General features: G+C 41.4%; 1 protein-coding gene across 1 annotated transcript in view; it reads left to right on the forward strand.

Moving 5' to 3' along the window:
• DZANK1 (double zinc ribbon and ankyrin repeat domains 1) overlaps window positions 1-25,325 on the forward strand; it is a 136,587-nt gene that overhangs the window by 21,005 nt on the left and 90,257 nt on the right. Inside the window, exons 5-7 of the mRNA XM_090286005.1 lie at window positions 14,719-14,833; window positions 16,271-16,367; window positions 17,278-17,402. Of these exons, the coding sequence (XP_090142131.1) occupies window positions 14,719-14,833; window positions 16,271-16,367; window positions 17,278-17,402 (337 nt within the window). The remainder of the gene's footprint in view (window positions 1-14,718; window positions 14,834-16,270; window positions 16,368-17,277; window positions 17,403-25,325) is intronic.

Consider the following 25,325-nt stretch of genomic DNA (forward strand, 5'->3'; position numbering starts at 1 on the left):
TTCTTTATGTGTATACAGATTTATGTATCTGCAAATCTGGTTGTGTTATTAAGAACATAACAGAACAAAATTTAGCCATCTATAAGTCACTCCAGCCAGTGAATATGCAAGTATCCACCAAGTAGCACAGAAAGCAAAGTGTTTGATGTCTTAAATAGTGTCATTCACAGAGAGATAGTGGCTATTTATATAAATTGTGTATTTCCAAGACATTTTTTCCTCTTCTAAAATTGTGGTTTAAAGCATATATTATTTAATGTTAAACATTTCTAAACTGTTTTGGAATTGATGTTTATGCATTTCTGAATATTTAAAGAATTTTAAGTTGGGACACATTTACTAAAAGGCTCAAAAATTTTAAGGAATGTAAAAAACGGCATGTAAGAAATATGAGAACTTGTGAAAGAAATGCTAATGAAACCAAAAAATATATCAAAGGCCAATATTAAAATCAGTAAGAATGAAACAATTGGAAATGTAAAACCAGTAAGTACCTTGACAGATAAAAACAGAATCACCTGTGATCCAGCTCTGAGCTTTCTACACAATTTGGGTAAGGGGTTGGTGAGAATTAAACATATCAAGTAAATACACCAAGTACAGTCACATGATGTGGCAAAGACAGCTGTTGGCTGTTGCCCAATATCAGTGTCTCCCTTTTTTTATAATAATAGAGCCCATGATTTCTAGCAAGACACATGGTTTGCCAGAGAAAGATATTTCCCAGTTCTTCTTGTGAGATAGGCCAGTAAGGCAGCACAAGTGGACTAGGGAAACTGAGAGCAATTTACTGGCCGAGCAATTTACAGCCAGACACAGAAGGCCACTTCCCTATAGATAACATCTAGGCCTCAGTTGTATTTCATTCAGCTCCAGTCCCAGAAAAGCAGCAAAACCAGGTGGGTGACACCAGGACCAGCTGCAGTGATTAATGACCCCCTGCCTTGACATAGACCAATTAGTGGAGACCACAACCCTGAAAGAGCACACCTGGAAAACTGATGAATATTCTGCTGAAACCCTTCCCTGAGACTTCCCCTAAAATTTCCTGTCTGCAAGAGGGAGATAAGTCTCGAGACAAAGGACCCAGTGCTTGTTTTCCCTCCTGTGCCATTCCCTTCCCCCTTGTCTTCCCTGTCTTCTTCCCTGATAGCCATGCACATTCTAAATTCTAAGGGCTCCCATGAGACTTGCAACCAGAGGAGCAATTGTGGGTAGTGGCTCATGCAAGGCTAATCCCCTGAACTCGTCCCCAAGGCCTCCTTTTCTGTAACTTCCCAGTGAGCTAAGGCAACCTATCCTAGGCTCTCCTGTTGCTTTTATGCTAAGCTCTTCTTTGTTTTACTGTCCCCAGCTTTAATAACCGTACCTTCATAGTCGTGTTGTGAAATCTTTCTTACACGACATCAAGAACTCACTACCAGCTGGTGCTAGGCAGACCCACTAAGGGCCAGGCTCCCTGTCCAGTAACACTTGCAGCTAGTGAAAGCAATGCCATCAAATTGTGGCAGTGGGATGTATGTGGAAATGATGTGTGCAACTTCTGGATTATGCCTTTAAAGGGGTGTGGGCCTTTCCTCCTGCTGTCTCGAATGTGGATGTGGTGGTCAGCCATGTTGGGTCATGAGTACAAGTGCAATTATCTAGGGATAGAGGAGCAACAAGGTGGATATCTGACACAATGCTACCATCGCTGAGTTACTTCTGTACCAGCTTTGGGCCAATTACACCCTGCTGCTTCTATCTTGTTTAAGCCACTATTGTTTTGGTACTGTGTTACAACAGCCAAGCCTATCTATCCCAATACACAAGGGACATATCAAGCACATATTTATGGAGATTGTGATCAAGAGTACAGGTGATAAAAAAAGGCTGACAATGTCAAGTGTTGGGAAGTATGTGGAAAAACCAGAATTCTCAAATAATGCTGATGGGAATGTAAAACAGAACAGCCACAGTTCAGCAGTTTCTAAAAAGTTAAACATATACTTACCATATGACCCAGAACTTCCACTCCTAACTATTAAAGAAAAATGAAAACATGTTCACATGAAGACTTATATGTGAATGTTCATAGCTGCATTATTCATCATAGCTCCAAACTGGAAGTAATTAAAATGACCATCAACTGGGGAATGGATAAACAAACTGTCGAACAGCAATAAAATGGAATACTATTCAACAATACACATGATACTGATACTGAAACATCCATGCAACAACATGGATGAACCTGAAAAAGATGAGCTAAAGAAGTAAGACAGTTAATATTATATTTGTATAAGTACATTTATTTTAAATTTCTAGAAAAGGGAAAACTATAGAGACAGAAAGCAGATAAGTGATTGCCTGGGGTAGGAGGTGGTAGCAAGGAGTGACTACAACAAACAGGCACAAAGAATTTTGGAGGGTGATGGAAATGTTTTAAAACTGGATTTTGGTGATAATTGCACAATTGTATAAGTTTACTAAATATCATCAAACTATATACTTAAAATAGGTGAATTTTATGGTCTGTAAATTATACCTCAATAAAATTGTTTTAAAAAAGTAAAGCGTACAGGTGAGCTGCTAGTGCTCAGAATACATCACCACCAGCTTTTAGTTATGAGCACCTCTACATTGTCCCTCAGAGAGGGACAAAATTAATTGTAAAATATTATGAATACATTGAAAACAAACATGGTAGTATTTGAGGAATGATGGTTTATATCTACAGAACAGCATATATTATGCTTCCTACAGGGAGTAAGGTAAATTTCCTTGAATCACATGGAATGATATGCAGGTAACCCATTCTTTGTTTTAGAATAATTTGAGACTTAAAATATAAAATCTTTGTGGTATGGTAGTCTCCAAAAATGAACCATGCTTCCCAGTGTAGTTCCTCCACTTGTATCTGGGCTGGCCTTGTGACTTACTTTTGACCAATAAAATGCTTCAGAAATTATGCTAAGGCAAGATCACACAGTGTTGCAATTTCTGCTCTGGTCTCTTGGAACATAAATAGTAGGTGAAACCAGCCACCGTGTAGGAAGTGTGACTTCCCTGATGCTTCCATACTCTGAGGAAGCCCAAGCCAACTATCTAATGAGAGAGACAGAGACAGAGAGAAAACAATGAGACATTCCTAGGCTGTGAATATGAGGGAAGAAACCATTTTGGACATCCAGCCAAGTTGATTTTTTGCCTCCAGTCCCAGCCAGTATCTGACTGCAACTATATTATTACAGATGAGAGCTACTCAGCTGGGCCTGGTTAACTTGCAGATTTGTTTTTTTTTTTTTTTTATGTTTTTTATTGATTATATTGTTAAAACAGTTCCAATTTTCTCCCCCTTGCTCCCCTCCACCCAGCACCCCCCTCCCCCAGCAATCCCCCCCAAGTCCATACCCCTGGTTCGTAAAAATTAACTGTCCCTCCCCCTCTCAAATATTAGGACCCTTTGTAATCTTGTAAAGGACAATGGGCGAAGGTCTCAAGCTCCTCTAGCTGCTTCAAGCTGGACATGGTCGTCGTCCTACCTACCCTTGGGTCCAGAAAACCCTAATAAGAGTGGGGGTGTGGAGGGGAGGGTGGCCTTCCCACATGGGGAAGGATTGTGCAGACTCCAGGTCAGTTGGCTGTCTCCGGTCAACGGCGTGCTTGGTTTAACAGGCTGGTGTCCTTGATGTGTTCTGGGGGCAACAGATTTGGCAAAAAGGGTTAAAAGACATCATTCAATCCATAACTAATAGATGACAAAAGGCAGGGATTAATTTTTCAATGTTCCATATTAGGAAAAAAAAAAAAGGACTTCTTTGTAAGAAGGTGTGTTAGGCACATCTTACCTGTCCAAAACCCTTTTGCCCATTATACTTAGTTTGGGCTGAGGTAAATAGTTTAGGTTTTCCCCCTCTCAGACCTCTGGGCCTTTTCTGTCCAAGCCATTAGGATAGAAAAGAGAAACCCGTTTTAAAGTGAAGCCCACAGACCACCCCATTCTTCACCAACCCAGCCATTTAGTTCGGCCAAACTGTTGAGTCTCTGGAGGCAGAGCTGCAGAGAGGATTAAGTGAGGCTTATGCGTACAGACAATCACTCAGGTAATGCGATCATAGGCTTATGTCCTTTGAAAACAGAAAACACGTGTTAATTTATGCAACATAACCCACAAACAAGTCTCTAAATCTGTAAGACTGTCTTATTGGGAAGACATCCAGTTGCAAGGTACTTGAAATTCTATTTGCCTGCAACTTGAATATCTTTGATGATATCACAGACATGGTTTAACTTTCAAGTGAAACCATATTTTAAATGAGAAGAAACTTTTAAGACGGTTAGTTTCCCTATTTTATACTCTACTACTGATCATTGTGATTTTCCTTGAATAATAATTTTTCTCCCTAAGGTTACCCTCCTTGTCTTTAAAGGGACTACATTAAGTCCATTTTTTTTTCCATTCTCTCTTTTTTTTTTTAAGTATATTTTATTGATTATGTTGTTACAGTAGTTCCAATTTTTTCCCCTTTACTCCCCTCCACCCAGTATCTCCCTCCCCCAGCATTCCCCCCCAAGTCCATACGCATGGTTCGTAAAAAATAACTATCCCTCCCTCTCAGATATTAAGACCCTTTGTAATCTTGTAGAGGACAATGGGCGAAGGTCTCAAGCTCCTCTAGGTGCTTCAAGCTGGACATGGTCGTCGTCCTACCTACCCTTGGGTCCAGAAATCCCTAATAATAGTGGGGGTGTGGAGGGGAGGGTGGCCTTCCCACATGGGGAAGGATTGTGCAGACTCCAGGTCAGTTGGCTGTCTCCAGACAACGGCGTGCTTGGTTTAGCAGGCTGGCATCCTTGTTGTGTTCTGGGGGCAACAGATTTGACAAAAAGGGTTAAAAAGCATCATTCAATCCATAACTACTAGGTGACAAAAGGCAGGGATTAATTTTTCAATGTTCCACATTAGGAGGAAAAAAAAAAAAGGGGCTTCTTTGGAGGAAGGTGTGCTAGGCACATCTCACCTGTCCAAAACCCTTTTGCCCATTATATTTAGTTTGGGCTGAGGGAAATAGTTTATGTTTCCCCCTCTCAGACCTCTGGGCCCTTTCTGTCCAAGCCATTAGGTTAGAAAAGAGAATTCAGTTTTAAAGTGAAGCCCACAGACCACCCCATTCTTCACCAACCCAGCCATTTAGTTCAGCCAAACTGTTGAGTCTCAGGAGGCAGCGCTGCAGAGAGGATTAAGTGAGGCTTATGCGTACGGACAATCACTGAGGTAATGCGGTCATAGGCTTATGCCCTTTGAAAACAGAAAACACATGTTAATTTATGTAACATAACCAACAAACAAGTCTCTAAATCTGTAAGACTGTCTTATTGGGAAGACATCCAGTTGCAAGGCACTTGACATTCTACTTGCCTGCAACTTGAATCTCTTTGGTGATATCACAGATGTGGTTTAATTTTCAAGTGAAACCATTTTTTAAGTGAGAAGAAACTTTTAAGACGGTTAGCTGCCCTACTTTACAGTCTGCCACTGATCATTGTGATTTTCCTTGAATAATGATTTTTCTCCCTAAGATTACTCTCCTTGTCTTTAAAGGGACTACATTAAGTCCATTTTTAATTTATCCTGTTCGTTTGCATAAACATAACAAGAGCAGCAAATGATCACTTATGATCTTTAGTTCTGCTTTGCGAGAACTTACCCAAGGAATATTTGGGGTGACCCTCAGTCTGTTCTTCAGGGCACAGAAGCTGAGCCACATATCTGGCATTCATCCTTGCCTGTACACACTTGTTTTTTCCAAGTCTTTCTGGTTTTTCATTGTGCCTTAAGGTCCCTTCTAGCCGTCTTTCAGGAAAACAACCTTCGTTCCTTCCCTGGAAAGATTGCTGTGGACCGCACAACCAACCATGGTACCAGGCCTTTTATCTCACGGGCTTTTATTACCTTTGAAAGTCATTCCCAGTTCCTCAGGGCTTTTTGGTAACAACCTGAGCCCAAGTATGTTTCCTTTAGGCTTGACATTCCAGTCAAAGACTTGGTCAAAAAAAGAAAAAAGGAACCTCTATTGACAACTGGTCTTATTAGTTCTATGCAAAGAAACCTATGTCATTACTTACTTGTTTAGAATGCCAAACTCTGGAGGGATCAAATAGGGAGAAAAATATACAACGTGAAGGAAAATCTTTGTCCTAATATTCACTGAACTGGCATTTCCATTCTTCATATTTTCATTTTTCCCCCACTAAAAAAAATTTTTTGTTTCTTTTTCCATTACAGTTGTCTCACTTTTTTAGCCCTCTTGCTTCCCTGCACCCTGTCCCTCCCTTCCCCCACATTTAGTCTCCACTCAGTCGCCGCTGTCTGTGGGTCATTCATAAATATATATATATATTTTTTACTTGACCCTTCCCCTTACACCCTTCTTTTCCTCCCCCCCTCCCCCCTTGTTACTGTTAGTCTACTTCTTGTTTACATACCTCTGGTTCAATTTTGCTCATTTGTTTGTGTTGTTCTTTAGTTTCCTGTAATAGGTGACAGCATAAGGTATTTTTCTTTTGTTGCCTTGCTTATTTCACTAAGCATAATTTTCTCTAGTTCCATCCATGTTGTTGCAAATGGTAGAAGTTCCTTCTTTCTTTCTGCTACATAGAATTCCATTGTGTAAATGTACCACAGTTTTTTGATCCACTCATCTACAAATGGGCATTTAGGTTGTTTCCAGCACTTGGCTATTGTAAATAGTGCTGCTATGAACATTGGAGTGCATAGGTTCTTTTGAATTGGTGTTTCAGGATTTTTTGGATATAATCCTAGCAATGGAATTGCTGGTTCAAAAGGCAGTTCCATTTTTAGTTTTTTGAGGAAATTCCAAACTGTTTTCCACAGTGGCTGCACCAGTCTGCATTCCCACCAGCAATGCACCAGGGTTCCCGTTTCTCCGCATCCTCTCCAGCACAAGTTGTTTGTTGATTTGTTGATGATGGCCATTCTGACTGGTGTGAGGTGGTATCTCATTGTGGTTTTTATTTGCATCTCTCTGATGGCTAGTGATGTTGAGCATTCTTTCATATGTCTATGGGCCCTCTGTATGTCTTCTTTGGAGAAGTGTTTGTTCAGGTCCTTTGCCCATTTTTTAATTGGGTTGTCTGTCTTCCTGGTGTTGAGTCGTATGAGTTCTTTATATATTTTGGAGATCAATCCCTTATCTGAGATGTCATTGGCGAATATATTTTCCCATATGGTTGGTTTCCTTTGCATCTTGCTGATGTTTTCTTTAGCTGAGCAGAAACTTTTTAGTTTGATGTAGTCCCATTTGTTTATTCTTTCCTTTATTTCTCTTGCCTTAGGAGATATATCAGTGAAAATGTTGCTACGTGGGATATCTGAAATTTTCCTGCCTATTTTTTCCTCTAGGACTTTTATGGTATCACGGCTTACATTTAAGTCTTTGATCCATTTTGAGTTTATTCTGGTGTATGGTGTGAGCTGGTGGTCTAGTTTCATTTTTTTGCATGTCCCTGTCCAGTTCTCCCAACACCATTTGTTGAAGAGGCTCTTTCACTCCATTTGATGTTCTTTCCCCCTTTGTCAAATATTAGTTGACCATATGAACCTGGGCTTATTTCTGGGCTCTCTATTCTGTTCCATTGATCTATATGTCTGTTTTTATGCCAGTACCAGACTGTTTTGATTACCGTGGCCTTGTAGTATAGTTTAATATCAGGTATTGTGATTCCTCCTACTGTGTTCTTCCTCAAAATTGCTGTGGCTATTCGGGCTCTTTTTTGGTTCCATATAAACTTTTGAAGTATTTGTTCTAGGTCTGTGAAATATGTTGCTGGTATTTTAATAGGGATTGCATTGAATCTATAAATTGCTTTGGGTAGTATGGACATTTTAATGATGTTGATTCTTCCCATCCATGAGCATGGTATATGCTTCCATTTATTTGTATCTTCTTTAATTTCTTTCTTCAGTGTTATGTAGTTTTCTGTGTACAGGTCTTTTACATCTTCGGTTAAGTTTATTCCTAGGTATTTTATTTTTCTTGTTGCTATGGTAAATGGGATTTTTCTTTCAGTTTCTATCTCTGAGTTTTTATTGTTGGTGTATAAAAATGCCTTCGATTTCTTAATGTTGACTTTGTATCCTGCTATTTTGCCGAAATCACTTATTAGGTTGAGTAGTTTTTTTGTGGAGTCTAAAGGATTTTCTATGCACACTATCATGTCATCTGCCAATAATGACAGTTTTACTTCCTCTTTTCCAATTTGGATGCCTTTTATTTCTCTTTCTTGTCTGATTGCTGTGGCTAGAACTTCCAATACTATGTTGAATAGGAGTGGAGAGAGCGGACATCCTTGTCTTGTTCCTGATCTCAGGGGAAATGCTTTCAGTTTTTGCCCATTGAGTATGATGTTGGCTTCAGGTTTCTCATATATGGTCTTTATTATGTTGAGGTATGCTCCCTCTATTCCCATTTTGCTGAGAGTTTTTATCATAAATGGGTGTTGTACTTTATCAAATGCTTTTTCCGCATCTATTGATATGATCATGTGGTTTTTGTCTTTCATTTTGTTTATGTGGTGTATCATGTTTATTGATTTGCGAATATTAAACCATCCTTGCATCCCTGGGATGAATCCTACTTGATCGTGGTGTATGATCTTTCTAATGTGTTGCTGGATCCGGTTTGCCAATATTTTGTTGAGGATTTTAGCATCTATGTTCATCAGCGATATTGGTCTGTAGTTTTCTTTCTTTGTTGTGTCTTGACCTGGTTTTGGAATTAGGGTTATACTGGCTTCATAGAACGAGTTTGGGAGTCTTCCCTCTTCTTGTATCTTTTGGAATAGTCTGAGGAGGATAGGAGTTAGTTCTTTCCTAAATGTTTTGTAGAATTCACTTGTGAAGCCATCCGGTCCTGGGCTTTTGTGTGCTGGGAGTTTTTTGATTACTGCTTCAATTTCACTAGCTGTTATTGGTCTATTCAGACTTTCTGCTTCTTCTTGCTTCAGTCTGGGAAGACTATAGTTTTCCAGGAATCTGTCCATTTCCTCTAGGTTGTCAAATTTCTTGCCATACAGTTCTTCATAATAATTTCTTATAATTCTTTATTTTTCTGTTGTATCAGTTGTGATTTCTCCTCTTTTGTTTCTGATTTTATTTATTTGGGTCCTCTCTCTTTTTTTCTTGATGAGCCTGGCTAAAGGCTTGTCAATTTTGTTTATCTTTTCAAAGAACCAGCTCCTACTTTTGTTGATCTTTTGAATTGTTACTTTAGACTCTATGTCGTTTAATTCTGCTCTGATCTTGGTGATTTCCTTCCTTCTACTTGATCTGGGTTTTGCTTGTTGTTCTTCCTCTAGTTCTTGTAGCTGTAGGGTTAAATTTTTTATTAGAGATTCTTCTAGCTTTTTTAGGTAGGCTTGTATTGCTATGAACTTTCCTCTTAAGACTGCTTTCGCTGTATCCCATAGGTTTTGGGTTGTTGTGTGTTCGTTATCATTGGTTTCCAGGAACTTTTTGATTTCTTCCTTGATGTCATTGTTGACCCATTCATTATTTAATAGCATGTTATTTATTCTCCATGAGTTTGAATGTTTTTGAGTTTTTTCCTTGAGGTTGATTTCCAATTTTAAGGCATTGTGATCTGAGAAGATGCTTGATATAATTTCAATTTTCTTGAATTTATTGAGGCTTGTTTTGTGTCCTACCATGTGGTCTATCTTTGAAAATGTTCCATGTGCACTTGAATAATATGTATATTTTGCTTCTTTGGGGTGAAAACTTCTATATATATCAACTAAGTCCATTTGATCTAAAGTGTTGTTCAGTGCCTCAATATGTTTGGTGTTTCTTTGCTTTGAAGATCTGTCCATTGTTGACAATTGGGTGTTAAAGCCCCCTACGATGAGTGTGTTGCTGTCTATATCTTTCTTGGAGTCTTTCAAAATTTTCCTTATATATTTGGGTGCTCCTAAGTTGGGTGCATATATATTTATAAGGGTTATATCTTCTTGATGGATTTTTCCCTTAAGTATTATGAAATGCCCTTCTTTGTCTCTTTTTATGGACTTTGCTGTGAAATCTGTTTTGTCTGATATAAGTATTGCTACACCGGCTTTTTTTTTCATGTCCTTTGCTTGAAATACTTTTTTCCATCCCTTTACTTTCAGTCTGTGTAGATCTTTTGTTCTAAGGTGGGTCTCTTGTAGACAGCATATATGTGGGTCATTCTTTCTAATCCATTCAGCTACCCTATGTCTTTTAATTGGAGCGTTTAATCCATTTACGTTTAAGGTTATTACTGATAAGTACTTATTCATTGTCATTTTTCTCCTTTGTACTCGTGTTCTTCTCTGTCTCTCTCTGTTTCTTTTTCTTCTTAGAGCAGACCCTTTAGCATCTCTTGCATTGCTGGTTTGGTGGAGATGTATTCTTTTAGTCTTCCTTTGTCTGAGAAACTCCTTATTTCGCCTTCTATTTTGAATGAGAGCCTTGCTGGGTAGAGTATTCTTGGTTGTAGGCCTTTGTTTTTCATTGCTTGGAATATTTTTTGCCATTCCCTTCTGGCTTGTAGTGTTTCTGCTGAGAAATCTGAGGATAGCCTTATTGGAGCTCCCTTGTATGTTATCAGTTGTTTCTCTCTTGCTGCTTTTAGGATTCTCTCTTTGTCTTTGAATGTTGCCATTTTAATTATGATGTGTCTTGCGGTGGGTCTGTTGGGGTTCATCTTCATTGGGACCCTCTGTGCCTCCTGGATTTGCGTGATTCTTTCTCTCCTCATGTGAGGGAAGTTTTCTGTCATTAGTTTTTCAAAGAGGTTTTCTATCCCTTGCTCTTCTTCTTCTCTTTCTGGAATTCCAATGATACGGATATTGTTACGTTTCATGTTGTCCTGCAGCTGTCTTAGAACCTCTTCAGTCTTGTTCAGTCTTTTTTCATTTTGTTGCATTGTCTGGGAGTTTTTGTGTATGTTGTCCTCCAGCTCGCTGATCCGATCTTCTGCTTCCTCTAGCCTGCTTTTAATTCCTTCTACTGTGTTCTTCAATTCAGAGATCGTATTCTTCATTTCCTCCTGGCTCTTATTGATAGCTTCCATGTCCTTTTTGATGCTGGTATAATTCTCAGTAAGTTCCTTATAGTTCTTCTGGAGTTCACTTTGATTTTTCTGGAGTTCTTTGTAGTTTCCACTGATCTCATTTAGCTTCTCCATAATCCATGTTTTAAATTCTGTATCTGATATTTTGCTCCCCTCTATTTCATTTAGCACTCTTTCTGGGGATTCTACCTTTCCTTTTGATGGGGGGTTGTTTCTCTGTCTCCCCATTTTTGTGATTCCTTTTGTTTGTTGGTGCTTCTTAGAATCATCAGTTCTTCCTGGATCTGCCTCTGGTAGCATCAGATCATGTACCAGACTGGCCCTAGGCAGCCTATTGGAGACTTCCAGTGATCTACTACCTTTGTCTCTCTTCTTTAGTTGTTACTGTACTCAATCTGTGGTTGGCCGTCAGTCTTAAGGACCGTGGGTGTGGCAACTTAATTCCTGTATGCAGGGCTTTTATTTCCCCTTAGTATGACGCCACTTGGAGGGGAATGGTCTGTCTGCTGTACTGGGGCTGAGTCAGCACTGGCTGGTCCTGGGGGGGGTTAGTGTAGCTTCCACTTACTCCTCCGCCCTCCTGGATCTCCGTCTGTGTTGTCCTTGATGATATTTCTTTAATCTGTCTGGTTGTATTTCAGCTACTTTTTGGTGGGTCTTTTTCTCTGGTTAGTTGATTTGCCCACCTTGTCTTGAGCTCTTTTGTGAAGGTGCTGCTAAAACATAATTATACAACCCAGGCAAGAAACCCACACCCTCCAATGACTCCCCCAGATACAATCCCACTATAGGCTGCAAATGAGCCCGTGTTAATATACTTGTGGAGATACTGAGACTCTTATTTCGTAGGAGAAACAGAAAGGGGTTGTTTTAAATGAAGGAAGGGTAATTTTTGAGCTGTAGGTTGATAGAGTATTAATATTAACAATTGGGATCAAGGTTATGTAAGAGAGCAATTAACACTTACACTGTATGTTTGAAAAGGAGGGGAGGGTTACAGTGTGGAGTGAGAAAGTGGAAGTGTATAGTATTAGGATTATATAATCGGTATATACTATATGATTAGCGTGGGAGGTAGGGTAGACACAACAGACATCCAGGTAGACAGACAGCCAGAAATTGAAAGAGAGGGCTGGGGAGGTTAGAAGGTAGGAAACAGATTGAGAGAGAATTTTTTAAGAATAAAAATACAGAGTAGAAAATATCAAGACAGGAAGGGAGAGAGGAAAGAGAGAGAGAAAGTAGAGAAGAGAAGGGTAGGAGAGAGAACGAAAGAAGAAGGGGAAGTAGAAGAGAGGGGACTGGATTAAAATTCTTTTTTGAATTATATATTATAAAAAAGATTAGGAGATTAAAACATGATATAAAGTTGCAAGATAGAAAGGGTGAATATAGAGAGAGAGGAATAGGAGATAGTAAGGCAAGAGGATTTGGGAGGAAAAGAGCTCAGAGGAGGGAAGGAAATCAGGAGGAAGAGGAGATATTAGGGAGGGGAGAATTGAAATTGAAGAGTTGACAAAAGATAGGATGAAGGAGAGAAATACAAGAGGTAGAGAAAGAAGTGAGGGGATGGGGTAGAAAAAGAGAAGGGGTAAGAATGGGAGGGTAAAGGGAGAGGGGGGTAGATTAGAATTATAATTTGAATATTAAGAGATTAGAATATAAAGTGTAATAGGGAGAGAGAGAGAATATGTATAGGGAAAGAAGGAAAACAAGGACAAGAGATGAAAGAAAAACGAATGTAGACTGAAGGGGGACAAAATAAAGAAATTTAATAAAGTTGAAGGTGCGTAGCGCAGAGAAAGGAGAGGGTGAGAAAGGGAGAAAACTTAAAATTATAAAATTAACTGAGAATAGGATGAAGGGGAGACATGCTAAGGGGAGAGAAGGGAGGGAAGAGGAGGGGAGAAAAGGAGAGATAATAAGAAGGGACTGACGGTAGGGGTAGTTAGAGAGAGAGTGAGAGATAAAAGAATGAGGATTTTAACTCAATTCAACTTTTATGTACAGTCTCTGGGTATTTTTGGTTTGTTTGTTTTTTGGTTTTTCCTTGCTTCCTTCCTGAGTCCGTTCCTATTCAAAATTCCATGAGTTTCCAATCTTTTCTGGTTGGTTGGCTGGCTGTGGGAGGGTTCTGCTTGATTCTGGGATTGCTAGTCTTTTTTTTGTGGGCCTACCACCGCTCTGCTGTGAGCTGCGTTTAGTTGTCCCCTCCTGAGGCAGCCTCAGCCCTCCTCAGGCTTGTCCAACTACTCCTTCCCTCTGTTGGTCCAGCCTGTGCCTGCCAGCAATCCCCGCCCTGCCTCCAGTCCTGTCTCTATTCCCAGGCTACAGCTTCTGCTCTCTTCCCTGTCTATATGCCTGCGCACCCTATCTCTCTCCCTGTCTCAAGATCGTCCTTTTGTTCTGCAGGACTCTGGCACAGTCGGTCAAAGTGCCGGGCCCAGTGGCCCTTTCCTGCCCAGGGCCTCTCCCCTAGTCTGGAGCTTTGCAGTGGCTTTCCCGCGTGGGCTCTTCTCCTTGCCCCAAAACTTTCTCTATTCCGAGTTACAGCTTCCGCTGGCTTCCCTGTCTATTGGCCTGCGCACTCTATCTTTCTTCCCGCCACAGCACCGTCCCTTTGTTCTGTAGGATTCTAGTGTGGTCGGTCAGCGCAGCACTCTCCTACCCCCCGGGCTCTCTGCCAGTCTGGAGCTCCGCAGCAGACCTTCCCTGCGGCCCCTTCTCCTTGCCCTAAAACCGTCTCCCCTCCAGAACCTCCGCCTCCGCTCTCTTCCCTACTTTCACACCCTGCCTGTCCTATTTCCCTCCTAGCCCCAGACCAGCCTTTTGTTCTGTGGGATTCTAGCACGACTAAAGAGCAAACACTGATTTCAAGAACGCAGTTCTCCCCCGGTCCGGAGTTCCGCAGCAGCTTTTCTGTGCTGCCGTTCTCCTTGCCCCAAAACTGCTCCTTTGTTCTGTAGGGCCCTAGCGCTAGTGCTGGGCTTGCCCGGAGTGCCGAGCTTTCGGTCGGAGGTTGCAGCTGAGGATGTTTCTCTCTAGACTCAGATCACACAGTTTCTCCCAGTCCTGATTGTTCACTGTTCTCTCCCTCCTCTGGCTTTTTCGGCCAAATCCTCTCCCTAACTTCCTACAAGAATTCACTCCCGGCTAGTGAGCTTTCCGGCTTGATACTGCAAACACACGGAGTCTCGGAATGACTCAGCCTGCAGCTTGTGATAAACCCCTCCACCCCCCTCCACACTGCTTCCACGATCTCCTCCCCCTCCCCATTCACGTTATCAGATATCCACACTCACTCCTCTCTGCATTTGTTCCTGGATTCTGTCCTTAACAGGAGCGAGCTGAGAACACTGTCCCTACTCCGTGGCCATCTTGGTCTCTCCCATGAGTCATTTTCCGTAGATTTGTTTTAAGACAGTACATTTTGGAATGATTTTTTACAGAGTGATAGGTAATCTAAATGAGAAGGTATAAAAAGACCATAGAAGTTGTATTTGATTCTTGAATTTAAAATATAATAAATTTAGTAGCTAGTCTAAAGGACTTTAATTGATAGCCACCTTTTTTGGAATCTTTGTGTAATACATGGACTTTTTTTTTTTTAAATGATTTTTAGAGACTGCAGGCAGAGTGGCATTGTAACAAAGGTGTTTCGGGTGCACTGTGAACCACCAAATACAATCTCTTCAGAAGACAGTGTTGAAAATGTTCTTGAAGATTCTTCAAAGAAGGCAAGTAATGAAACTATAATACAGACAGTCACCACATTCTTCATTTCTTCTTTTTCAGTGGTCATATCTTCCCTTTCATTTCAGCACCACAGTCATCTGCCCACAGTTAGGTTCTTATTATTGAGGTCATTATCAACCATTGCAAAATATCTTTGCTGATTTCCCTACTTTGGTCAGTTTTCTTCCACCCTACACCTCAGAAATTCCTACCTATCATCACTGCTCACATTCTGGTGTCCTCAATGACTCCCTTTTACCTACTGAAGAAACAAAACATTTAGCCTGGCATCTTAAGTGATTAGTTTCTGTCCTCAGTCATCCTTTCTTGCTTTGTGACTCCCCTGTATATACTCCAGCCAAACTAAACTGTGTTTCTGTGTTCTATACTGTTCTCCTAGCACCCAGGCCTTTTCCTTTAATACAGTGCTTTGAATATGTGATTACTTAGCTCCTTGTCTATCATCCCCTTGCACTGTAAACTGCAAGGTGGCAGAGAACATGTCTATCATACTCAATGCCTTGCACTGGAGCAAGTATGAGAGGGTGGTGAGTGTGTATTTGTTGAACAGATGCACCAGACTAGTAGAGAAACCCTCAGTGGGCAAAGCCTTCTGTTATGTTGAAATCTTCATTCCCAAATAGCTGCAGAGCTTTACTATGGAGAGTGAACTAGACCTATCTAAAAAGAACGTTTGAAACTTCAGTCTCTGCGTTGTGGGTATCAGTGAGATAGATCCAGGGGTTGGAGGGTGGTCCATCCCATGGTAAGGCAACCAATTAAAATGTCTGTCACAGAGGTCTTATTGGAGGTGACATGAAGTTTTGGAGGGAGTCTCCAGCCCAACAGTGGACCAGAGAGGCCAGAGAGGAGGCTGTGGGACCAAAGTAGTGGGTACAGGCAGTGTGGGGCTCAAGTATGACCACTGAAGGGATCTACACTGGGCAGAGGCAGCTAGCAAAGGCTGAGCCTATATGTGTCAGCAAGTGCTCAGGCATAACCAGACATAAGAGACTAAATCCATGGAGAAAGTTCAGAGAGAAATGTTAAGTACTGTACGTGGGCAGGTAGTTTACATAAGTCCTATCTTGATCTGACCCCTGCCCTGTCTTTGCCTCCTGGATCTGGTGATCCCTCTTATTACTCAGACTCCTATGATGGCAACATCCTGCCTAAGTGTGCTGCTACCTGCCTCTCATCTTGGCCACTTTACCTGGTAATGCCTACCAACCAGACACGCTGCCAGCCAGGCAGCATTGATACAAAGCTGTGTTTCCAGAGTTAGATAAAGCAAAGGTCACTTTGTAAAAACTAAGGTAAACCTTGACAAGTAAGAAGTATGTACACACTATAACACTGCCTCTACCATGTAACTTTTAATGTTCACACTCTAAGTGGGCCTAAATTCAGTGACTGACATGCAATTTTTTCATTCCTAGGAATTGAAAAGTGGATTTTTTGGATCAAAACTAAGGAAGAAATCTAAGAATGCTGAAAATAAAGTGGGTTGGCATATTAACCTTAGAAAGTTTCTAGGTATGATATGAGAGAATGAAGATAACGTTTGGTCTTCTAAACCTCAGACAGGTTCACAGCTTATGTTGTCTTCAAAAGGGTTGGAATAAAGTAAGCTGTAATTTGAATTTTAGTGCTATTTTAGCTAATGGCTTATCCACAAAGGCTAATCCAGCAGTCCAACCAAGTCAGGTTTATGACTCTTTGTAATGAGGGGGGCCACAGAGGACCCATGGGGTGTATCACCAAATGAGAAGATAGTAGAGGCTTTGGGGGAAGGGTGGTCTCATGTAAATGAAAGCAGAGTGTGTGAAATGCTCAAAGCACAGCAAGGCTGTGTGTAAGGTGGTCACCATCAGGTATGGACTGCCTAAGGGAGGCAGTGTTCTGTTACCTTGGAAATAACAAAGATGAATGTGACTATTGTGCTCAGAAACCCTTCTCTGCACCAGAGTTGGAAATTAAGGCTGCTTGTCTATGTCAAAGTGACTTTGGTCCTCAGTCAAGGGTCAGATACTGATTTTATTTGAAATAGCAGTTTCTGAAAACCTGACTTTTTAGAGAGCAAGGTTTCTTGGCAAGTAAGAGACAATGGTCACTCAAAGGGGGTGGGGGTGCTGTTAGGATATTTTATTGCTGCACTCTGTCCTGGGGAGATATATTTCCTGATAAACTTGCAGTTGGATTTATCTGTTTTGCCAGACTGATGTGAAATATTTTTAATGTAGCAGGAAAGATTTTAATTTTCTCAGTCTGGGCTAATTTTTTTTCTTTCTCAGTGCTAGTTCAACTGGATGGGGGCACCTTTATTTGATTACTACTTTAGGGAAAGAAAGTAATGACTGTGGTCCCTTATTTAGTTTTCCAACTATGAAGATGTGTTTGCATGATTACAGATGTTCACAGAATGATGTTTTTCATGTAATTGTAGGGATTGAAGTAGGTAAAAGAAGTGAACCTAAAACATTGAAATATCTTCACTTCTCAGACAGTCACCGGGAAGTCCCAGCTTACCATGAAGAATCAAGTGCTAGACCACCCACTCACCAGTCCCAGGTAACTTCTAAGGAAAATCTTAGAGTACTACATACCTACTATCCTTTTAATGTTTTCCATGAAATATTTTAAGTCATTGTTTCCCAGCCATTTCACCTTGTTCCAAAGCTGGGAATACTATACTGGAAAAGAAAGTCTCCTATACTCATGGAGCTTACATTTTATTGAGGGTGGGGTTAGGCAGATAATAAATATATAAATAAACAAAAAATTTAAAATTGTCATAAATATCATGAAAAAGATAACACTGGGTAACTGGATAGAGCAGTGATTCTCAGAAGTATGGACCTCACACACCAGTAGCACCAATATCACATGGGAATTCATTAGAAATGCAAATAGTCAGGCCCCACCCCACAGCTACTGAATTAGGGACTGTGGAGGTGGGTTTACTAATCTGTTTTAATTAGCCCTTTTTTGATGCACATTCAAGTTTGAGAACCCCTGGGACAGAGAATGATCATGAAGGAAAAAGTGTGTTCTACTCTAAGGTAATAAGACAGGGTCTCCTTGAAAAGGTGACATTTGAATTGAGCCTTCAAGATGAACAGAAGCCAGTGCTACAAAGATCTTGGCAGCAGTAACGACAAGTACAGCAAAGTTGGATTTTGTTACCAAACAAAAGTGGAGTTTGGCTGTCCAACACCACTCAGGCAAATTCTGGGGGCAGAAGTTTGGTGAAAAAAAGAAAGAGGTCTTTTATTCAAAAGCTGCACAATCTGGGAAGATGGCAGTCTCCTGACTCAAAGCCCAACCCATTCCCTCCAGAAAATCCAGAGGAAAATCCCACCACCCTCTGCCAGAACAGTCTAAGGCTGTGCCCAGAGTTTCTTCTCCCATTCAAAACACTGCCCTTTGGGAGTTGCAAGCAGCTGCTGAATCATCCTTCAAGCAGCTCATCTTCTCTCCCTGCCACTGTCAGGCCTCAGGTTCTCTCCTTTTCAGAGCTGCCATTGGCCACACAGCTTCCGGGGCCAGTCAGTCCTGAAAGCCCCATCCTCCACATCCAGGAAGTTGGTCCAGAAGTATTGAGTGCATTCTGTGCACCTCAGGAGGATCTGCTCCCACCTCCAGCCAATCCTGTCCTTTTGCCAGGCTAGACTGACAGGACAGCACCTCCCCTGGCTGCCATGTTGACCTCTAGGTCACATGGCCATGTCCTTTGGGACTGGGAGGGACTGGGAAGACTTCTAGCCTTAACCAAACATTTCACTTGCCTCTCAAACACTCAGTGCAATGACCTCCTGCTGCGTCTTCACAGGGTGGGGGGGAATGTGTCATTACACATCAAATAGCTTGTTTACCTAGGTAGCATGAGCTCCCTTGGGCATTTCCTGCAGCCCCTCACTCACTCACTCAGCCTACCAGTCAGTTTATACTGGTACCAGATTGCAAGGAGGCTGCTGTGGAAAGCAAGATAGGAGGTGAGTTCTGAGCAGTAGATTGGGGTCAGAGCATGGAGAGCTATGGTTCTCAAACATGGCTGCACACTAGAATCACTTGAGGGGCTTCAAATGAATCCCAGGAGCCCAAACTCAGAAATTCTGATTTAATTAGTTTAGTGTGGGTTTTGGGCATGGTTTTTATGTATTTTTTAAATTCACCCACATGTGATTCTAATGGGCAGGCATGATTGGGAATAACATGCTATGGGTGAGTTCCATTGTAAGGAGTTTGAATTTTCTTCTTCTTGTAAAGGGAATCCATTTGGGCTGTAAGACATCATCTCATTAGCATTTAAAAGAAGATGAGAAAAAATGGTTTTCTCTTTGGCCATAGTACGGAGATGAGGCTGTAGAGTAATAAGAGGGGAATATCACTTGGGAGGTTTTTGCTCCAGGTGAGAGAGGATATAGTTTGTACCAAGGTTGTACAAGTAGTGATCATAGGAGACAATGGGAACCTAGATGTGTTTTGGAGGTAGAGCCAACAGGTTTGCCTGAGGTATCAGATAGATGGGATGAGGGAAAATAAAGAGTCAAGGATGACTCTTAGGGTTCTGGCCTGAGCATCTGGAGGTGATGGTACCATTAACTGAGATGAGGAAGATGAGAGGAGAACAAGTGTTCAAGGGCTCATTAGAAATTCAAGTGGAGGTGTTAGACTGAACTTGCCCTGCAAATTCAAACCCAGGGGAGAGGTCAGGGCTGGAACTATAAATATATGTATATGTATTTCCATATATATGTGTAAATATTTATTATACCGGGGTGGGCAAAAATAGGTTTATAGTTGTTTGTCTGGAAAACATAGTAACTAATAAGAATATAAGAATAACCTTTGTACTGAGATTCAGAAGATGGTGGCAGAGTAGGTAGCAGTGTTGTCTGCTTGCTTCAATCATGAAAGAACTTGGGAGTACAAACACGGAGAGGAGTGAGTAATTGTAGATTTCAGGTGGCGCGAACAGGGAAGGGGATGTGGGAGCAGTGTGAAAGAGGGCAGGAAGCTTGGCCTGCAGTCTCAAAACGTAGTCGCTGGGCCCCCCAGCCCTGTGCCTGTGCCGCACCACACCCGAAAGGGGCAGTTGTAGACCAGCCCATTAGCCGGGATTTGCTTAGAAACTATCCCCTGCCATAGGCACTAGGACCAGCAGAGTCCTGGAGGGAGTCATTGAGAAGGTTTCATTGAAACAGCCAGAGGTGTGGGAAGACAGTAAACAGCCCGGACTGTGAGAAACTGTATGAACTGAATCTAGGTGGGGACTCCCTGGGCTGGCAACCTTGCACCCCGGGTGCACGCATCATGGCTCCACCAAACAAAAAAGCAGAGCTGAGCCATGGAGAGGGGCCCGTACAGGAAAGCTGTGGTGGAAACAGAGACTCGGTAAGGACCCCAACAGGCAAGCAATACACACAGGCACACAATAAGGCACTGCCAGCCAGGAATGCAAGCCAGTGCTGCGGCTTGGAGGCAACACAGAGACTTTTTTGGAGAAGGAGCAGAGACAGGACCCAAGACTGGGCAGAGACTAGGGTCTTGCGCACTGCCTTGCCAGCAGAACAGCATTGCTAGACAAGCCTGAGGAATGCTGGAGTCTGCCGCAGGAAGAGTGGAGAGAGACCCAACTCAGTGCGGCTCACAGCAGGGAGCGGCGGCAGGCCCACCAGTGAGAATATAGCGGCCCCAGAATCCAGGTAGATGCCCTCACAGCCAGCCAGCCAGAAAATAAGATTTGAAACCCATGGAATTTTGACCAGGTGTGGGTCCAGAAAAAGGACAGCACTCAAAGGTTGTACTGGAGAAAAAAAAAATCTTTCTTTAATCTGTTTCCTACATTCTCTCCCTGCTATTCTTCTTTATTTATTTTATGTTTTGTTTATCCTCCCTCTCATACTAAATATATAGCATATAACTGTTATATAAACCTAATACTATACACTTCCACTTTCTCACTTTATTCTGCATTCTTCCCTCCCTTTTTCAACAATGTAAACACTACTTACTGTCTCGCGTAGCCTTGACCCTCTTTGCTACCACTATTATTATACCATCTTCCCTCTCAAAAATCATCTATCAGTTAAAAAACTCTTATCAGTTTTTCATATAGTGTAATAATCTTAACCTCTTTACATCTATATTAATACTGGCTCATTTGCTAATGATAGTGTGATTGTGGGTGGGGGATATTTTGGAGGGTGTGGGTTTCTTGCCTGTGTTGTGTGTTTCTAATTTAACAGCATTTCCACAAAAGAACTCAATACAGGGTGGGCAGAGTGACTCTCAATCATCTAGCCAGAGGGAAGGTTCCACCAAAGAATAACTGAAATATAACCAGACAGCTTAAACAAACAGCATAAAGGGCATCCCAAGAGGATCAAGCTCAGGAGATCAAAGAGACTGCACCATTGAATCCCCCAGGTCTCCTATACAGAATCTAATACTATTAAAGGGGGAAATCAAAGCAGACAAATCCAAGAAACAAAAACAAACAAGAAGCGTCCAACATGGGGAGACAGAGAAACAACCTCCAAATGAAAAGAGGAATCCCCAGAAAGAGAGAGAGAGAGAGAGATGTAACAGACATAAGCCAACTATCAGCCACGGGATTAAAAAGATTGGTTATTAGGAAACTCAATGAACTTGACAAACTCAGAGGAAACTACAACAAACTCCAGGGAAACTACCAAGAACTCCAGGGAAGCTATAAGGAACTTACGGCAAACTATAGCAGCATAAAAAAGGACATAGAAACTATCAATAAGAACCAGGAAGAAACGAAGAATACAATTTCTGAACTGAAGAACACAGTAGAATCCATCAAAAGCAGGCTAAGTGAAGCAGAGGATCGGATCAGTGATTTAGAGGGCAATGTAGAAAAAAATTCCCAGACAATAACAACAAAATGAAAAAAAAATTTAAAAAGAATGAAGAGGGTTTAAGAGAACTGCAGGACAATATGAGACTAAACAGTATTAGAATCATAGGGATACAAGCTGGAGAAAAAGAGGAGAAAGGGATAGGAAACCTGTTTGAAAAAGTAATGACAGAAAATTTTTATAACTTGATGAGAGAAAAAGTCATGCAAGTCCAGGAAGCACAGAGGGTCCCAATAAAGATTAACCCAAAAAGGCCCACTTCAAGGCACATGACAATTAAAATGGCAACATTCAAAGACAAAGACAGAATCCTAAAAGCAGCAAGAGAAAAACAGCAAATAACACCCAAGGGAGCTCCGATAAGGCTATCAACTGATTTCTCAACATAAACACTACAAGCCAGGAGGGAATGGCAAGAAATATTTCAAGCAATGAAAAACAAAGCCTACAACTAAGATAACTCTACACAGCAAGGATCTCCTTCAAAATGGAAGGTGAAATAAAGAGTTTCCCAGAGAAAGGAATACTAAAAGAATACATCTCCACCAAAGCAGCATTCCAAGACATGCTAAAGGGAATGCTTTAAGAAAAAATAAAGAGAGGGAGAGAAATGCAGGTACAAAGGGAAATAGACGACTTCAGGCCAAGATGGAGGTGTAGACAGACGCGCTGCATCTCCCTCCACAACTAAGAAGGAATACAACTACCTGAAAACTAGAAACAAACAGAAGTTCCAGAAAATCAAACTGCATGGAAGTCCAGCAAACAAAGATGTAAAGAAGAGATACTTGTCCAGACGTGTAAGAGGGGTGGAGGCGGGGTGGAGAGGATGGGGTGTGGTGGTGGCAGCAGCGGTGGCAGCAGCAGTGAGCAGAAAGTGCAGTCACATGTTTTAAAAAGTAAGGAGGGACACCTGGGGAGCATTACCAGCTTCTCACTAGACCCAGCTCCAGGGAAAAATCAAGCCTCATTGCTTCTGACTGTGCAGACCAGTGGGGGTTGGGGTGGAGGCAGAAACTGCCAGTCTCTCAGCAGAGTCTGCTTGTTTAAAGGGCTCCCACGGTCGTAGAACATCCGCAGACCCAGCCACTCTGGGACCTACGGCCAAGGCAGCGACTAGAGGGGCGCCAGTCTGGTGCGGAAGTGGGAGAGGTGCCTGGAAAAGGGGCGAGTGCTGGACAGGTTGCATTGTTTTCTCTCAGACGGCTCTTCCACGTACAGCGCCACAACTTGTCACCCTGTACTGACGAATCCCTAAGGCTCCGCCTCTTACAACATAACAGGAGTGACAGCTCTACCTGGGACACGGAGGTAAACAAACACAGGAGCCTTTCAGAATGACCAGACAGAGAAATATGGCCCAAAAGGGGGAATGGATCAAGGTTCCAGTGGGAGAACTAAGCGACAAGGAGATAGCCTCACAGATGAGGAGATAGACAACTTAACAAACGCAGAATTCAAAACACTGGTGCTGAAGATGCTCAGAAGCTTGACAGTTATGGTTGAGTACGGCAAATGCATAGGAGAAGAAGTGAAGGCTATGCTAAGTGAAACAAGAATCCACACAAAACCAAACCGGGGTTCAAATCAATGATTTGGAACATAAGGAAGAAAAAAAACAGTCAACCAGTGTAGAAAGAGGAAGCAAGAATTGAAAAAAATGAAGAAAACTTACCAAATCTTGCAAAGCAGATGGACATACAGGTCCGGGAAGCACAGAGGGTACCAGGCAAGCTGGACCCAGAGGGGACCACACCAGGACCCGTCATGATGGAGGTTGCAAGGTGAAAGATAAAGACAGAGTCCTGGGGCAGCAATAGAGAGAGGTGGAGAGTTGCCTACAGGGGTGTTCCTAGAGGACTATCAGCTGATTTCTCAAAGGACTCTTTGCAAGCAGGAAGGGACTGGCAAGAAGCATTCAAGGTGATGAAAGGCAACCTGCAACCAGGACTACTCTATCCAGCAAGTCTATCATTTGGAATGGAAGGGCAGATGAAGTGCTTCCCAGACAAGATGAAGCTAAAGGAATTCAATATCACCAAGCCGTTATTATATGAAATGTCAAAGGGACTTACTTAAGAAGATCAAAATTATGAACACTAAAATGACAACAAACACAACTATCAACAACTGAATTTAAAAAATAAAAACAAAATCCAACTAAGCAAATCAGAATAGGAAGAGAATCATTAGTATGGGGATCATTTGGAGGGTTATTAACTGGGCAGGGGAGAGGGAGTAAAAGGGGGTATGGTGCAGGGATAAAGAAGCATAATCGGCTGGTACAAAATAGACAGGGGGAAATTAAGAATAGTTTAGGAAAGGGTGAAGCCAAAGAACTTATATACACAACCCATGGACATGAACTAAGGGGGGTCGGATTCCTGGAGGGAAGACGGTTACTGGGCAGAGGGGAGCAAATGGGGAAAAAATTGGAACTACTGTAAAACCATAATCAATAAAATATACTTAAAAACAAAAAACAAGAAAGGGAAATGAATAAATACCTGTCAATAATAACCTTAAATGTAAATGGATAAAATGCTCCAATCAAAAGACATAGGATAGCAGAAAGTATATGAAAACATGACCCACATATATGCTGCCTACAAGAGACACACCTCAAAACAAAGGATTTACACAGACGGAATGTGAAGGGATGCAAAAAATATACTCCAGGCAAATGGACATGAGAAAAAAGCTGAGGTAGCAATACTGATATCAGAGAAAACAGATTTCACAGCAAAGGCCATAAACAGAAACAAAGAAGGGCATATCATAATACTTAAGAGAACAACCATTCAAGAAGATATAATCCTGGTAAACATATATGAACCCAACATTGAAGCATGCAAATATATAAGGAATATACTAGAAGACTACAAGAAGGATATCACTAGCAACACACTCATAGTAGGGTACTTTAAAACCCAATTATCAATTATACACTGATCTTCAAAGCAAAGAAACACCAAGGGTATTGAGGCATTGAACAATACACTAGATCAAATTGACTTAATTGATATTTATAGAACTTTTCACTCCAAACAAGCAAAATATACATTCTTTTAAAATGTACTTGGGACATTTTCAAAGATAGACCACATGGTAGGACAGAAAACAAGCCTGAAAAAATTCAAGAAAATTGAAATTGTATCAAGCATCTTCTCAGATCACAATGCCTTGAAACTAGAAATCACCCTCAATGAAAAAACTCAGACATTCAAACTCATGGAGAATGAATAATATAATATTAAATAATGAATGGGTTAACAACAACATCAAGAAAGAAATCAAGAAGATTCTGGAAATTAATGGTAGTGAACACACAACAACCCAAAACCTATGGGACACAGGGAAAGCAGTCCTGAGAGGAAAGTTCGTAGCAATACAGGCCTACCTGAAAAGGATAGAAGAATCCCAAATAAAATATCTAACCCTACAGCTACAAGAACTGGAGAAAAAACAACAGTAACAACAAGCAAAGCCCAGGGTGAGCAGAAAGAAGGAAATAAAATCAGAGCAGAATTAAATGACATAGAGACTAAACTAACAATTCAAAAGATCAACAAAGTAGAATCTTGTTCTTTGAAAAGATAAACAA

Source organism: Furipterus horrens, unplaced genomic scaffold (assembly GCF_987537825.1).
Source record: "Furipterus horrens unplaced genomic scaffold, mFurHor1.1.pri manual_scaffold_8, whole genome shotgun sequence".
Lineage (NCBI taxonomy): Eukaryota > Metazoa > Chordata > Mammalia > Chiroptera > Furipteridae > Furipterus > Furipterus horrens.